Source organism: Corvus moneduloides, chromosome 14, assembly GCF_009650955.1.
Source record: "Corvus moneduloides isolate bCorMon1 chromosome 14, bCorMon1.pri, whole genome shotgun sequence".
Classification (NCBI taxonomy): Eukaryota; Metazoa; Chordata; class Aves; order Passeriformes; family Corvidae; genus Corvus; species Corvus moneduloides.
The window spans coordinates 2684229-2701881 of record NC_045489.1 but is presented as its reverse complement, the minus strand read 5'-3'; the positions used below and the strand labels follow the sequence as shown (position 1 = coordinate 2701881).

The 17653-nt window shown below is 40.7% G+C and overlaps 1 protein-coding gene across 2 annotated transcripts in view; it reads left to right on the top strand.

Moving 5' to 3' along the window:
* PCDH11X (protocadherin 11 X-linked) overlaps positions 1-17653 on the top strand; it is a 438322-nt gene that overhangs the window by 192578 nt on the left and 228091 nt on the right. For both annotated transcript variants that reach the window (XM_032123757.1, XM_032123756.1), the window contains one exon: positions 7675-7746. In XM_032123757.1, the coding sequence (XP_031979648.1) occupies positions 7675-7746 (72 nt within the window). The remainder of the gene's footprint in view (positions 1-7674; positions 7747-17653) is intronic.

The following is a 17653-nucleotide window of genomic DNA, read 5'->3' as shown; positions in this document are numbered from 1 at the left end:
CAGCCATTCTCCCCTGGCTGTAATCAGTGTATGAGATTCCCGTTCAGGCCTTTCACTAGCAGCCAGGTCCTCGCTACTCCTGGCTGACTCTGATAATGTAATTTTGGTTTGCTTGATTAGTAAAAAAACTAGGAAGCCTTAGCTTTTAACAACTTTATCCAATTCAGACTTAATGTTCAGAGAGAAAGAGCAATTTAAATTGCAAATGTTCTTTATAAGAAGCTGGATTTCTGTAAAGTATAACTTAGTCATGCCACAGAGAAAGAAAATGACAAGCCCTGGAAGAAAAAAAAAACCCCACATTTGGACAAGGTGGATCCGAGCAGGGGCTCCACTGTTTTTCCTGAATAACCTACAGAAAGAAAAACTATTTTTATGACAAGATATAACAAGAAATGTGGATTTTAACAACTCTGGAGAAAACATGCAGGAATATAAAATGTTGTAGTTTTGCTACCACGTACTACATTTTTAACACGATGCTTTATATCTGAGTCGCAAAACGGATTTGTGTACATTTATATTCGTTCTTTAAAAGCTAAGTAGAGCTCAGGCAAGTAAAACAAGCTGTTTGATATGATGTTCTTTTTTCCCCCCTTTTCACTTGGTGTAAGAATACCTTAGCATCTAATGTCATATTAGTTTTATATATGTAAATACTTTCAAGCCAGAACACGTAGTGTAAGCATATTTTATCAGCTATTACCACTAAGATTTTTATATATATGAACTAAAAAAAGCTCTGTGTTTAGGAAATTTGAAGTAATTTTTTCTCCTTTAGGATTATCTGAATTTGTGGGAAATCCTCCATTCTTACATCAGAAAGCATTTAACTGTGCATTGATTAAGAATTTCTTTATTATATTTGAAATCTGGGGAACTTGCTTAAGTTTGTAAGCAATGATGTGCAAGATAAAACAGAAGGATAACACAGTCTCTGATTGCAATTTGAATGTGATAAAATCAGTTGTGCACCAGTCTTCACTAGCATATTCTCACAGGCATTTTTCTTAGGCATTTCAAAATGCTGCTGTTCCTACAGGGAGCTTTAGGATAAATCCGTATAATTCCTGTGCATGACATTTTGAAAAGACCAGAGCTGTGAATATCACACCTGATTGCTTTTCAGTCAAAAGCTTTCATGTGCAGAAAATAATGTTTCAATTAAAAAAAAAAAAAAAAGAGAAGGAGGTCATTCATTTGACATTACTACACTGCATTCAAACTCGTGTACAGGAAAAGAAAATTAGAGCAATTTCAATGGGCTGCTGACTCAGAGCTGAATAGACTCCAGCATTTGCATCACCTGTTCAAAAGATGGATAAGCCACAATTCTAGTATCAAATTCCTGTATCAGCTTGTGAAACTTGGTGGTTTCAGTCTCTTGATTTTTTGCAATTTTGCTACTGCTGGTTACTGAGCACCTGGATTTATTCTCTGTTGTTCCTACTTCAACTTTGTCATCATGTGGTGTCCAGAATATGCAATTCTCTCTCTACTGGAGTTTCAGCTGGGAAGATACTGTCTAGGAGTGCAAATACAAATAGCAGGTGGAAAAAATTTCTCCACATGAGTGTAGTGACTTTGCTTTGGGCTTTTCCACGTGAGCTGTATTTGATTTACAATTAAAAGTATATATATGTGCTTGTAAGATTAGTGAGCATTTTAATTTTTTAATGCTGCATACACTATCTGACATATCCCTTGGGATTCACAGGAAATCCTTTCGCCTTGCATAAAACCAACAAGATGCATTTACCCTAAAATTGCCCTTGAAATAGAGACTTTTTCTAGTAGTATTTAGACTAATTTCTCCCTAATGACATCTCCTTTGTGGTACAATGCTTGATTGTTGAATCCTGAATTACAGATTTGGGTTTTTGCTTGTGGTTGGGTTTCTTTACACAGAGCCATGAAGAAAAAAGCATTTGCCCAGTGAAGATTCACCATGTAGGGATGGATTTGCCTGCTGGATAAAGAGCATTGTTCTTCTGGGGATGACCTCCTTGTGCAGAATGATAGTTTTATCCTTCTCTACATCATTATGTTTGCTGTACAAAAATCCTGCTGTGCTACATCATAATAACATGTAATCTTCTTGCTCGGTTTAGCTGAGATTTAAGGAGCCGCTGCTCATGGAAGCAGTTTTCTAAAGTCTGATCTATAATTTACCAGAATCAACCAGGCAAAAGAGCAAGAGGCTTTAGAAGAGGGATACAGCCCTTAAAACTCTTAAATGAAGATTAGTTTAAAGTTTTACAATCCGGTACAGAACCATCTGGCAAATCTCATGTCAGGCTTTGTTAAACCTCTGAGCATTCCTGGTGTGCTGCACCCCACACCCTGCCTTTATCTTCCATTCCTCTGCCTGCTGCCCTGCACCAGCTTGGCTCAGAGATAGATTGGAACAAAAGAGGGAAATAAGTAAGCCAAGGGCTGATTTCCCTACAGGAATAGTGGAACAGCTGTGGGTGTGCTGCACCTCTGGAAATCACGGCCTGATGCTGGATGTGCACTGGGTGATTTATTGCAGCTCTGAGGAGGTACTTGTAATGTAAAAGCTGCCTGTTGGCAGCACCATCAGAGACTTGCTGGGTTAAATTGTGGCTTTGGAGCCCAAGGAATTGCTGTGAGGGTGTAGAGCCACATCATGGGGTGTTTTGATACTTTCAGACATGGAGCTGCAGTTGTTACAGCCAAAGTAAAAACAGTGTAGAAGTTGTCAGTGGTGATTCCAGGTTGCTGTTTACTCTGGAAAGCAATTGTTCCCATCACTCCTACATTACATATCAGGGCTATAGACTTGTGGGTTCCTCACTGATATCTGCACAAAGGGATTTTTATCTGTGTATTTATTTGTATTTCTGTCCTTTGGCAAAAGGCAAACCTTTGTTTCTCGAACACAAAGCAAAACCCTTCCCTTAGGAATCCTTAAGGACATCTTCATTTCAGCCGTCTTGTGGCTTTATTTATCTATAAACACATAAATCTTGGAAACTCAGAACAGAGTAATTTGATTTAGCAATCTGTTACATAAACCTATACTATTGTCACTAAAATTAACCCTTCTGTTCACCTTTCATGTGAAGGATCTTGGGAGACTGAAGGAGAGGACTGCAGGAATCCAATTACCTGAAATCAACTTAGAGGCAAGAGGGAGGCATTGTTAATGGAGATAATCTCCTCCTCGGGCTTCCAGGGTTCCTGTGTCTCAGTGCAAAGACATTCTGCCTGGACAGTAAAATCAGTATACCCGATTTCCTGATTAAAATGTGGGACAGGAAAATAGTAAAGAGCTCACTTCCTGTCTAAAAATGTAGCTTTTGGCAGTTAGAAGTTGCCCCAAATAGATAAACATTTGCAATCCCAACTATATTATGATAATGTAAACACGGCTGATGTACAACTTACCAAATCTCTTTTGCTGTTTGTTTCCTAAATTTCACTTCAAGCCGTGTAAGTTTTCAGTTTTAAGATTGTTCCAGAAAGTTTTGGGGTTTTTTTTTTTTCCTTTCCTGTGAAGTGCAGGAGTGGGACACTTGAAGTCAGACAATTTTCATGCTGCCGTAGCAGTTTCCTAAGGCGCCAGAGAATGCATGGTATTATCTTGGAATTTCAGTCTGCTTTTGCTTCTCAATCAATAACCATTAGAATTACGGTGGTAGCGTCTGCCTAGGTAATTCTAGGGCTTTTCCAGAAATCAGAATAGGTAAACCAAGGTTGTAGTGTTGTAACTTCTTGTTTCTCCTTTTTAACTCTTAATAAAGTCCAGATTTGCTTTGAAGAAAAGCAAAAACTTGTCAACAGAGAAGCAGGATGGAATGGAGGTAGCATCTATCCAGCTGAACAAATCCAGTATTTAGTATTAGAATGAAAACTAATCAGTTTGAATTATCTCAGATGCACCAAAGATCTCCCCTCATGTTTCAGAGTGAGGACCACTCTGAAGCATCCAGATCCAGCATTCCATTAAAGACAAAAATGATACCTGACTCAAAACACTGCCTTTCATAACCTTTAAAATCTGGTTTACAGTTAATTTTCTCTGGTAGGTTTTGGAAGCCTGGATATTACCTGTCAAGTTGTCAAAAATAATTATATGTTTGTTAACTTATTGCTCCTAATAAACAACAGGAAATATTCATGATAAGTTTCATTTTCCCCTAAAAAAAATATTAATAACTGCTTTGATTAAATATTAAAGCTTTCTTTTGCTGTTACAACCAGACAGAAAATTCCAAATATCAGCAAAATATTTTGTGCACAGTCTTTTTACTGCCTGGTTATTATGCTGGACTTTATTGATTGCTAACCCCATTGATCAGGGTAATTTCTAGGTGGTCAGGTGGAAGACTGGTGGGACTGGCTGTATGATGGCTCAGCAAACCAAAACTTTTTTCATATTGAAAATACCTGAAAATTGGACTTGATGTAGACAGGAGTGCCTGGCCTTGGGGAACAGTCAAAATTACTGCATTTCCCAGTGGACAAAAGGGATCACAGAGATAAAGGAAACTTTCAGAGCCAGCAAGATTTTATGTGGTTCCTTGGGTTTTCTTTGCCTCGCTCGCTGCCTGTACCACAGCCGTGACACAGAGTGGCAGGTAAGGATTTAGAGCAAAATGTGTCTCCCTCAGCTCTGGCAGAGGGGGAGATGTCAGGAGGAGCTGGATGAGCTGTAGGAGCAGAATCAGCTGCCCAGGTATGCCCCATGCTCATGGAACAGCAGTTGGCTGTTACAGCAGTGACAGGTGGCTCGTCAGACACGGAAAGAACCTCATTTATTCCACCAGTCAGGCCTGCCTGCTGGAGAAATTGTAATTGGTTGCGTGTACAAGGGCTGAGGGAGCTCTAATGGCACTGCTGGAACCATAATGTAATATCCAGGTTGAAATCATTCCATCTTTATCTCATTATGAGCACAGTTTTCTTCTATGTGTGAAACTTAAATGTCAAATTGAAGAAGTGGAGGGAACATAAACAAAAAGACCGTGGGTGCAGTCTATTGTTCCTTCAGAGGAACTGGGGAAGCTGCAGAAGGCTGCAGGAAGATGCCCCAAGCAAAATGAGGGGATAAAGGCTTCCAGAGACTTCCCAGTTTTAGTAAGAGCTTCTTTATCCGTGCTGGAAGGAAGAAGCTCCTGGGATGATTCTCTCATTACTACATCCTTCTTTATAGCAGAGAAAAGAGAACTTGTGGAAAAGTGCTGCTGGTGTGATCCATTAGCAGTGTGTGTGTATCTCAGCGAGGGCTGAGTAAGGAGCTCTCTCTGTACTCCAGGTGCAGCTGCTGTAGTAGCAGGTAGCTCAGAGCAGGTTTCACACGTGGAGAGGTGCAGCTGCCACGCTGGAGCTGCAGAGGATTTGCCTCTTGTCACTGGTGCAGGCACTGGGTCGGTGTCAGCTGTCCTCTGTGGGTTCACAGCTCGTGTAGAAGGTATTTGTCCATGCTGGAAAGGGATCATACAAATACCCTCCCGGGTTCTCCGTGGCAAAGCAGATCTGCGTGTAGGGCCTTTCATTTCTGGAGTTCTGAAACAGCAGTGCACAGCTGGAGCGAGAGCCACAGAGATGTTTCCCATGTGAGGAAAGTCTGTAGGGATGAAGGAGCTACTGCTTGCTTTTGTCCTCCTTCCCTGTGCTCCAGGAGCAGCCTGCTGACTGACCAGCAGCTACCCTGCAGTCTGCTTCTTTCCACTCTTCCTGTGTGTTGTCCCCGTTTCCTGATGTTTATCTCCAGAGTGGGGTGAGAGGGTCTCTTTAGGTGCAAGGTAGGGGGAATTTCAGGAAGTAAAGGAGGCTAAAGAAAATTCATCATTAAGTTCTTTGGGGCTTCATTAAGCCATATCTGAGATTTGGAATGTGGTTTCCAGTGTTACTCAAACACTTTTGTGTTGTTGCACCTAAGTGTACTTTTGACTCTGTTTTCTTCATATAATCATACACTTGTTTATTCATTTTTCTCTTGGCTCTCTGAGTGGACAAATGTTGTATAAAAAAACTGGTGTGAAATGCCAAGAAAAACTATTTCTCAAGAAATAGAGTGATTTTTTAATGTCAGTTCCTGGCAGGCTATCCCATGTGGAATTATTATGGTATCTTAGCACCACAATTGATATGTTTAATAATTTTCATTGTGTGTTTGGGTCCTTTTGACGGCTGATGATTAAAGCAAGATTATAAGGTAGAAAGCATTTGCTTTTGAACACATGAAAAACACAACCTTCCCTTTCCAGATGCATTTATTTTAACTCTGTTTAGCATTCACTAAATCTGTGGTTATTTCTTCTTTCTTTTGAAATGCACTTATTGTTCTATTTCAAGAATGAATCATATTCCATTGCTACCCCAAAAAATAAGATAACAAAAAATGGTAAAAATTGTTGCCTGTAATCTATTATTACAGGCAATCCAACCTGCCAAAACACAACTGCCATTTAATAAGGGTTTTTTTTTTTTGAAAGAAGCCCTGTGAATGCTCCATGCAAACTGAAATTGCCCACAAATTCTGTATTAAAAAAACAACGCTTCCTTTTAAGCAGCCGTAGTTTGTTGTGAGTGACAGAAAATCCAATGGCATCTCTCTCCTTTTCTTTATCAATCCTTGAAGTCTCCATGGACATTTAGATCACTCTGATGTGAGACCTGGATAATATATTTGTATTAGACATTGTCAAAGGCAGTGTTCAAAGGGTAGGATATTAGGGATGTATTTCAGGAGGAGGAGAATCCTGGTACTACTTAAAAAGTATTTCAGCAGAGGAATATTTTTTTTTTTTTTTTTTTTTTTTTACTCTTGTGAATGCCACTGTTTCTGTTTTACGACAGAACAAAAATTTAGGGACAAAGGAAATATGAGACTTGTATCCTTTACAGCAATGTGTAAAGTTCCCTCACTGGAAACACATGTGGAGAAAATTAAAAGGAGCCACCATCCTATTCAATGCTCAATCCCAGTGACCAAATATCTTACACATTTATGATTGAAGCAGGGTGATTACAGTCGTTAACAAGTAATTGCAGGGTGTTTTGATATTGTTAAAAAACAAAGTGTGAAGGATCAGAAGTCTTCTTCTTTGAAGACCACATTAATCTATTTGATTATGCAGATTTTTCATTTGGGGTGGTCGTTCTTAAAACATTGTAAGTAGTGGGAAGTCAAGGAGACAGAAAGCCTTTAACTGCTCTGTCTCCTGGCTCCAGCTCTGAAGAACATTAAGGAAAGACAAGGGCTTTCGTCTGAAAACATGGCTCCACAACCAAATGAAGCAGCCTTTAAAAGAGTTTTCCATAAAATTCCTTTTGATTCATCCATTTAAGTTACAGTGAGCATAACACAGCCTGGGCAGGAAACGACAGAGAAACCAGAGCTGAGTTCCCTCTGAATTTCTGCTGCTGAGCTCTACTTTGGAGGCAAATAATTTCATATTTTTGTCTGAACTTTTTATCTGGACACACAGATGAAGGTGTGTATGCCCACACCTTGAAAGATAGAGCAACTCTATATAAGTTACTTAGCGGAAAAAAAAAAGTTCCCTAAAACCTACTCCAAATGTGTGCAGTCCTGACACATTGATACATTATTGTATGGATTTTGTACCTGTTTAATTCCCTTAAAGGAAATTAATGCTGAATGCTAACATAATCATTGACACGTATTTTCTCTCCTAAAAGCACACAAAGGAAGTGGGAAGGCCACAAACTCCTTTGAAAGAAACAACCTTGGAGCCCTGGACTCAGCCACAGGTAGGCTGGAACAACTTTTCTGGTAACTTGTTTTCTGTAATGGTGGTTTCTGTAAGTATTCATGGAAATAACCTGCAAAGAAATGCTGCAGCTGTGGTTCTTCTATTTATGTCCAAATGATTTGTTTGGGTTTTTGGCTGCCCAGACTATTGGTGGTGCCCCTTCAGTTGAAGTCTGAGCTTCTTTTTAAGGGAGAAATGCTGGCATTATCTTGCCTTCAGCTTGTACTTCATATGGGCTTAAAAACTTTGCAGAACTCAACAGAACAGAACTACTTTGGTGGTTTTATTGGTGTGTCAATAAACTGGGAGCAACAATAAACTGGTGTAGAAATGAAGTGGTGGAAGTTTGTTGTTTTGAGAGGAAGGTTTGAGAGATCAACCTTTTGCTTCATGAGGACTTAACCGGTTAAGAATGAAGCAATAACTAATCTTGCAAGAAGGGATAAAGAAATGTGGATATTAGTATGAAATCTTTCTTAACACAGAGTGGGTTTGAATGTTTTGGCCTTTGTAGTTAGTTGAGCAAATTGTTTATTATAAATGTTTTATGTGCAGGAGTTCAGAGCCATTTTTGCTGTTTATTCCCTGTGTATTAGGGTAGTGTACTGCACGTGGAATATGTGGCTTCAGAGGTGATGTGAGGGAACAAAAGAAGCAGGCAAATATGAAATCCTAGAAGTTGGGTTTGTTCTAGAAGCCTCTTTACTCCTGAAGCTTGTGGCAAATAAGCATAGGAATTTAGAAGTAGAAACGAAAAAACCTCACACCTCTGTTCCTGCTAGCTCTGCTCATGCCTGAGTGCAATTTCCTTTATAAGGTGCAATGTGCAGGCTTCCATGGGCCAATCTATAGAGCTGATTAAAATATACAAGCTCTCAACTGATAAATTCCTCCCTGCAGTCACAGGTATGTGGTGTTTATATTTGTGCATGCAGAGAGGAGATGGCTATCTGCAAATCTGCAAGCCTGGTGTTGCAGGGAAGTCCCCCAGCTGCTGCTCTCCAAAGCACAGGATTTTCCCTCTTTCCCAGATAAGAGGCTCCCAGGTGCAGTGTGCGTGTCCTGTCTCCAGCCCCTGCATGGCCAAACCTCCCAAATCCTCCATCCAGGCAGCTGCTAATCACCATAGTTAAGCCTCATCGATCTGTGTCCACAATCAATGATGTTTGTGTGCAGTCCTGCAGGGGCTTGCTGTGGTCCTCAGTCAACAGCAGACATTAACTCTTCATGTGCAGGAACAAACTGAAGGGAAGTGTCTGGTTCCAGCAGTTCCTGTGCAGCTGATGGAGCATTGAGGGAGGGCTGATGGGCTCCTCCTGTTTCCTCACCTACAGTGTGAGCAGGAGCTTGGAGCTGGGGCCGGGTTTTGGGTTTTTGGCATAGGAGAGAGAATTTTGGCTTCCGAGTTGAGAGAGGAATTGTTGAAGCAGTTTGATCCTGTGACTGTCATTTAGTGGGGCACTGGTGCATGAACAACATGGGTGACAGAGGTGAATTTTGCAGGCACTTTTCCTTGGTGGTTTGTGTGACTGTTGCCAGCAGTCCTGTCAAAGAAATATTCTGTTGCACTGTCCCAGTGCTGACGGGAACCATCGTTCTTGCTGAGCATTCAGACCATCACCGTGGTGTTTGATTGCTTCTGAAGGCTGCATTTGCCACAGCTTTACTTAATAACCACAAAGATTCAAATTCATAAAATATTTTTGTCATTCCTATTTATTTTCAATTTTTACAAAGTCTGGTTTTACAAACAAATACATACAAAGAAGCTACTACTAATATGTTTTTTTTATTTCTTCGAGAAGAGAAATGTAATCAACAAAATCAAAAACTGGTGGAACCATTATTGTAGCAGAAAATTAAATTAGTTGTTAATTCTTTCATCGATGTAATTCTGGCCACTGCAAATCCCTCCTTAGGTATTTTGTATAAAGTGAGTAAAAATTCATGGCATGGATAAAAGCTTTGTCTGTTTTATGAGTAACAGGCAAATGATCCAAATGGTGCTCATAAAGCAAATGGTTCCCAGCTCTAAAAGGAGGAGAAATGTATTTAAAAGCTGCTGGAATGAGCCATGAGTAAAGCCAATTCCTCTGTACAAAAAGGTGTTATCTCCCTGAAAGTTTTTTGAATCCCGCACACAAGGGAGAGGCTCACTGCTTCTGTCTACTTAATAATAACAGTAAAAAAATCATTGTGTGTGCTTGGGCTGCTCAGAGCTGCTCAGTGCTGAGAGCTGCTGTGGGATGTGCTCTGTCAGCAGAGAGGGAGTGAAACAGCCGAGAGCACGGCTGCTGTGCAGGGCCAAGCGGGCAGTGGAGCAGAAAGAACCACATCTGGCCCCAGTATCAGGAGGGGAGAAGCTGGTACCCATTAGCAGCAGGGCAATTTCACACAGAGGTTACAGTCTGGGGAAACAAGGAATGGAGCTCTGTGTGCCCAGGGAGGGAGGCATTTGTGCTGCCATGGCTCTCACTTGCCTTCTTTGCTCAAGGTTTGATCTTGGAAGCAGCCAGGTCACAATTAGATAAAAAAAGAAGAGCTGTAGCACTTTGTCAGGCTCATTTCTTCTTCTGTGTGGTGGTGTTTTTGTTCTTGATTTTACAGTTTTGGTTTTTAGGGGTTTTTGGCTGTTGTTTAATAAGTTCACAGAGCAGTGTGGCATTGACATTGTGGGAATTGTTTTTCATGGCCGTGCCTTTTAACTTGTAGTTTTCTGCATCTTTTCCTGTTAACTCAGTGAATGGAAACTGATGTTACTGCCTGGAAAATAAAGTATGAGAGACTCGTTCCAATAAATTTGGGACAAGACCTTTGCAGATAAGGAACATGTGTGGGAGTAGTTGCCCAAATAGACTTGTCATTGGTTTACAAGCTTTATTTAAATGCTAAATACCATGTATTCCTGTGGTTATGTTTTTTGCTGCTTTGCCTGATTAAACATTTAGCTGATAAACCCTGTCAAGGCTGCTCAGAGCTACTGCGGTTAAGATTATGTATTTATAGTCTGTATATTTACAGTCCATTATAAACAGGACAATTTAAAATCAAAGTCATCTGTGATTGTTTAAATTTTTGATGTTGCTGATGCTGAATTTTGTGTGGCAGTGGCACGAAATAATATTGACTGCCATGATTCTGAATCAGAAACAAATTGTTTCTCCCAGACTCTGGTGAGGAGGGGGTTGTTTTCTTCTCCCAGATAACAACTGACTGATGAGAGGAAATGGCCTAAAGGTTTGCCAAGGTTTAGATGAGATGACAGGAAATACTTCTTCACTGAAAACACTGGGATTAGGCTGCGCAGGGAGATGGAATCACCATGTCTGGAGGTGTTTGAAAGGTGTGTGGATGTGGCACCTGGGGACACGGTTCAGTGGTGACCACAGCAGTGCCGGGTCAATGGTTGGGCACAATGATCTTAGAGGGCTTCTCCCACCTTAAAAACTCTGATTCTATCATTGCTGGGAAGATTAATCTAGAAAGAGACAATAGGGATTTACCACAATAAGAAAAGGATTAAGTTTAAACTGCAGTAGTGGCAAATTTGCCAGCATGACAGGTACAACAAAACTCCCACTCTGCAGTTGCAGAATATTTCTGATTTGATTTTTCTTTCGGTGACTCCTACATTCCTGTCTATTATGTGTCTCCCTGAAACACTTCATACAAGTGGTTCCTAGAGGTGTTCAACAGGATAAAATGTGAGAAGGTGGTGTTAGTGCTGTAGCTTTTTATTTGTTTATTAATTGTAAGAACTCCAAGTGCTTTTAGTCACTGAAGATAATGGCTAAAAAGCCAGGATACAGCTGCATTAATCTTCCTGGCCCAAATGTAGCATAATTACTTTAATGAACACATTAATTTATCCCCTCTCCTCATGCTCTTCCTCCTTCACAGTTCACGCTGTCAGTGGAAACTGAGACAATGATTACCTTCTCCTCAAAGTTCTCCGGGAGGGTTGAGTGTCTGAGGATGATGATTTGCACACTCATGTGTATTACAATAAGCCATATCTCACACCAACAGGGCTTTATTACCAGCTGGTGTAAAGGTGGGGCATTCCACAGCACCGAGCATCACAACCAGGAGCAGTAAGATACAGACAAAATGCAACCATTTGTCTCTCAAAAGCAGAAGAGGATTCTTCCAAATCTGAAGTTTTATTTTCTCTTTATTTGTGTGCAGAGCACAGTCCATTTTGGTTTTTTTAAAGCAAAATTACTTTTTCTGGAAAGGCAAAACCACTCAGACTCAAATCTAATTACAAATGATAGAGCGTAGGGTTTTTTTTTTTTTTTTTTTTTTGCTCAATTTTAAAGAATCACTTTATAATCTTGGAACAGTGGATAACAACATCACTAATCCAATATTTTAGCAGTAAATACGTTTGATGATGGGAATTGCTACACTAATCTTATATCCCTCCACAGTATAGTTAAGAAATCCACAGGGGGTTTTACTAATCAGTTTTTGTAAAGTAAATCAAGTCATGTAATTCTCGTTCCCTCCAAATGCCCAGCAATGCAGGCAGAGCCATACGCAGCACTTTTTGTTCTTTTCATGGTTTCGAACCCTAATCTGCAGCCAGGCTTTCCCCTGAGTATTTCTGGAGAGAAAAGTCTCCAAGCACCCTCTGACAGAGATGTCTTATTAGGGGAGTTGGCAATTCACCTTGTTCCCCTCACCCACCGTGCTGGGAAGGGTTGGAGTGAGTCCACCTCCTGCTCACAGGCAACAAGCTGCCAATAATAAATATAAGCAAATAAATATAATCCAACCACATTTGCTACTCTGCTTCTGATACATATGCTTGAAGGTACTTATTTAGGCACTCATTTCATTGACAAGTGAGATATATTGCAATATGGCTCGTGGTTTGATCTTGGCTTTAAAAACACTCAAGATTAAAATAGGTTGTTTTTTGGTGTTTTTTTTTTTTTAATTATAAAAAAAGTGTTTTAAATTAGGAATAAATATTAGCAACTGTGATTAACTATTTAAAGAGAAGCAATTAATAAGAATTCTGTGTGTATTTTGTTCCTACAGTTCATGGGTATTGAATTATTTTTCATGGAGTCCTGGTGTGCTCTGTTTTCTTAGGTCACAGCTTGAGCCTTTAGGGCTCAAAAGCAAAGTCAGAATGAAAACAAAGCTTTATTCCTGGTTTGGTGTCTTCAACACAAACTAGCCACCTAAACAGATTTTTACAGTTTATTCACACCCAGGTTATATTCAGTATTTAGAGTCTTTGTGCTCAAAATATTCCCATTTTATTTGGTGCCTTAGTAAATTCAAACATTCCTTGAATATATTTCTTATTTAATGGAACTTCAATTGTAATCCTGAGTGCTAACACAAAAGACTGGGTAAATTTAAAAAAAAAAAAAAAAACAAACAAAAACAACAAAACAAAACCAAAAACAACAACAACAACAAACAAAACAAAAAAAAACCCACCCAGTACTAAAAGACCATATCAGAGTAGAAGGTGTGAGAGTTCTAAATGCAATTAGAATCATCTGCATAAATATCTGAACTGTTTTGAGCACTCCAGTCTTAAAACCTGCTACTTTATCTCTTCAAAGGGAGGCCTCACAAGCTTGAAGCCAACTGAAAGCAGACGGTTGGTTTGGCCTGATCTGAGTATCTGCAGCTATGAAACAACATTTTATTAAGAAACTTAAGAGCAAAAAAACCCACACTAATTATTCGTGATCTCCTGAACAAATAATGTATCCAGAAATCAGGGTACAGGGCTGGAAGGTAACTCAGTGGAAAGGGGTACTAACAATTTTTTGCCTATTGATAGTTTTCCCTGATTGCCATTAATATGGAGTAGAACATCACCAACTCACCACATATAAACCAGTATATCAGCCTGTAGTAGGCCACTGGGAGTATTCAACTGTAAAATAAAAAAAGTAATTACAAGATGTTTGCAAATAAAATCTTACTTCTAATTGAATCAAGACTTTGCAGTGGAGTAGGGTTGCTGAGATTACCTGGCTGACTGGAAGAACTCTATTAATCTAGTAGGATTTCAGACAGACTTGAAAAAAAAAAATTGTATATTTTTGTAAAGATCCGGTTTTGCCATAGTGCGCGGACACTGGAGGTTAGTCGCTGATGTAGCTGAAAAGTCACTCAGAGAAAATAAGGACAAAAAGAAGCAGGCTCTCAGAGCTGTGAGCACTGAATTTGCTATTGATTTCAGCAGGGGAGACGATTACAAAAGCAGAAAAGAATTCCCATTTCATTTAAGTTTATCTGTCTGTTTTGCAGACCGGCCCGTGATTCTATGATAAAAACCCACTCAATTTGAGCCAATATAGAGTTCTCTCACGAGTTAATTAACAGCAGCCAGGCCTCCCCAGACAGTCCCCGTGGAGTGCTGGGTCCAGCAGCAGCCGGCGCTCCAGGGGCCGCATCTCCGGCGACAGGAGCTCGGTGTGCTCATCTCTGTCAGACTGCTCCGTGTGCTCCCACAGCCCAGACGTCAAAACTGCTCAATGGAAAATTAGCCCACAGCAAAGGCTTCAGGTCCTCACTACCTTGAAATATTTAAATGGTTTCTAAGTCATTCCCCTTGTAGAATGTCTTTTTCTTTTTTGTGCTCGGTGACAGCAGTGTTGTCTGCCTAATTCCTTTGGCTCACACTGTTAAATCTTTTCTTTCCTCTTGCTTCTGACATGTCAGCGTTGCTGTTACAGACTCGAACAGCAGTGTAGAGAGGAAAGAATTGGTAGGAGGAGCAGGGAGCTCAGGTGTAGAGCATCCCTTGGACAGTCAGCCCAGTGTGCATGAAAACAGGTAACCCCAGAAAGCTCCTGTCAGTGTGCATCAGGCTGGGGCTGCAGGAGGGAGCTGTGCTGCTCAGAGCAGGCCAGGGGATTTATCCTCCTTTTCCTCACACTGAGTTGGAGGAGATGGGCATTCAGCAGTGAAACATCCAATGACATTGTTTAAAAAGGGCAGGTAGACAGCTACTCCTTCATCCTGGGAGATGCACGGAGTTCTGTCAGTGTCTGAGTAAATCACACGGGCCTGCTTTCAGAAAATGTAGATAAGATCTGTGAGGTGCTCAGTTATCCATGGGGATGCTTGGAATGACTTTCCTCCCCACAGCATTTCTCTGCCATCACCCCCTTTTGGCGAGGGAGCAGAGACATCCTCGTTATTTAGGAGAAAGCTCCGAGTATCAAAATCATTAAGTTGCATTGGACTGTAACTTCCTTGCTCTGAGCTGTGCTCAACGTGCATAAATCTTGAAATGGAAAACATAAATGAGCTGTGATTCATTGAGGTGTCCATTTTCCAGTGTCCACTTGGCTGTCACTGGCAGTTAGCTGCAAAGGGAGGCAGGGGCCGTGCTCAGGAGCAGATCCACCCTCTTCACTGCCCCACCAGTGTAGGGATTTATGCATCTGGGAGTGAGAGGAACAGCCCGAAAAGCCTTTGCAAAGCATGAACATAAAATCTCTCTGGTGTTGTGTTTTAAATCTTAAAAATGGTATTGGCTCCTGTGTGGACCTTTGCATGGAGAGTGTTTCAGGGAAAGCTTCTGGAAGCTTTGGGCTTTCAACTCTCAGTTGGTCTCCTGAGGTTTTCTTTCCCGCACTGTTTTTAGGAAACTTGTAACCATCTTTTATTGGTGGTGGTGTTTTTGTTTGGTTGATTGCTTTTTTTTTTTTTTTTTTTTTTTTTAGTGTAAACTTTTCCAGTGTTTAGTAAGAACATTATGTCTTAATTCCTGGTGAATTAGCAACACAGGTTTTTTTTCTTTCTGGGTAGCAACCACAGCCATAAAGTCTTGTCTGCAGGAGTAGGCACTCAGTTCATTGTGTGAGGTCTTCACCTGCAGAGGTTCTCCACAGCTGTGATTCTGTAACACTGAATATTTTACTATTGGTCACAAAGGATGAAGGCCAAAACCCAGTGCTGGGGGACAAATTATTCACCAATGCCATCAGGGCTCCCAGTGCACACCCAAACTCTCTCGTACATCTTCGGTGCCGAAAAGAGATTTTGACTGAGTTTAGTTAACTGAACTGTGGCATTTCACCAGTCCATTAAGTTATATGATTATTGTTCTTTGTCTGTGGTGGAGATGGTGGCTCTGGGTTGCCAGCTCGCTCGCCCTCTCAGGCAGCTCCTCATCTGCGAAATAAGTTGTTTTTCTTGAAGGATATTTTATGGTCTGATTAGCTTTTTGGCTGAAAATTGTTGCATATAAAGCAGGTATGCTCCAACTCAGTGCCCCAGTGCCTATATGGTAATGGGTATTATGGACTCATTCAATCCCAAATGAGATTAACACCCCTGCTCTCTCCATCTGCCTTTGAGAAAGAATCCAATAAATAACGAGGCATATGAGGGGAGATTATCAGAGTGCGCATTTGCAGTGTGTTTTTGTTTCTGCAAGGAGACAGGAACCCTCTCAGAGGGTGCAGTGGCTGCTGTGCCACTCAGGGTATCTGTGTCGAGTCCTTATAGCCCAGGGCAGCACTGCCCTGTAAAATGGACATTTCTCACTCCTCAGGCCGTGCCTCATGAGTTCACTGGGCAGTAAAGCTGCACGGGGATTCTTGCTAAGATTTTATTGGTTTTCTTACCTAAAAGGGATTTCAAAATGGAGAAGTAGTGAAAAATAAAAAGTGCTGTGGAGACTTTGCCTATTCTGACAGCTTTTGATTCAAATTGAGATGCTGAGCTGGGAATGTCAGAGTCCAGCCTGGCCACAAGGCTCCCCTGCCTGTGTCCCCTGGTCTGCATCCAAGTGTCTGTGCAATGTGTGGGGACACAGACATGCCCTCTTGTAACTACTTCAACAAATGAGATCTTCCTCCAGATCTCTTTTTATTTTCCTTTGTGTTGTCCCATTTCAACTTCCTGTTGTCCCCTATTTCTGCAAAGCAGGAGCCATTACTGATTTTCAGGCCACAGGAGTTGAAGCTGTTTCTGTCCCTCTGACTGAGCTTGCCTCTGTCACCGTCCAACAGCACAAGTTTGTGTCACATTTGGAGACAAATTACAAGGAGTCTCAAAAAAATGATGGCCTGGACTCAATTGCCACTAAAATGGCGTGTCCAGCCTGCATTCTGCCTGCTTGGAACTGAAGGACACAGATGAACAGCAGAATCTGTGTGCTAACTCAAAATGTGCTTAAAATAGGTTTTTATGATACACTATTTGTCTTTTCTTAGAAAATGAAATATTTTCGTTTGGCAGCTAACTCTGCCTTGAAGATGGAAGGGAGTTTATATCGTTCTTTCTATGGATGAACTTATTGATTTGGAAGGCTCCTACAGCATTCTTCCATGCTGCTAGGAATTCAAACTGGGTTTTGCTGGAATTTTGAAAACTGGTTCTAATTGAGTTGTTTATTAAGTTGAATTAGTGAAAACACCATTAGGAAAGAGTGCCAGGCTCCAGAGAGTAGATGTTGGTGCTGCAGATCAACACCTGCAGTTTGGAAAGTGATCACCAAGACTTTCCATTTTGGCTTAGTTTTGCAATGCCTTTGTGCTTTCCCAAATACCGCAGTTAATTCTTGTGCATTGTGCTGTTTTTCTAACTCTAACAGATACTAGAAGTTTCCCAGACTCAGAAAAGAATTAATGTTGCAAACACTCTGACAGCAGTTGGTGTTCGTAGGAGAATTCATCATCCCTGAAAAGATGCATATTCCACTGCTTTGTTTGTAAATCCATACATTTCCACAGTACTTTGTAATGCCCTGAATTTCACTATATATCTGCAGTACAGCTGGTGTAAACTATGAACTGAGGCAGAAATCGCACTTTGTTTTATTTGTCATGCCCTCTCTTTGTGCTGCTGTTCTCCCTCAGGATTTTATTCTAAATTCCTCTTCACTCTTCAGCAAAGATTCACATTAAATACTC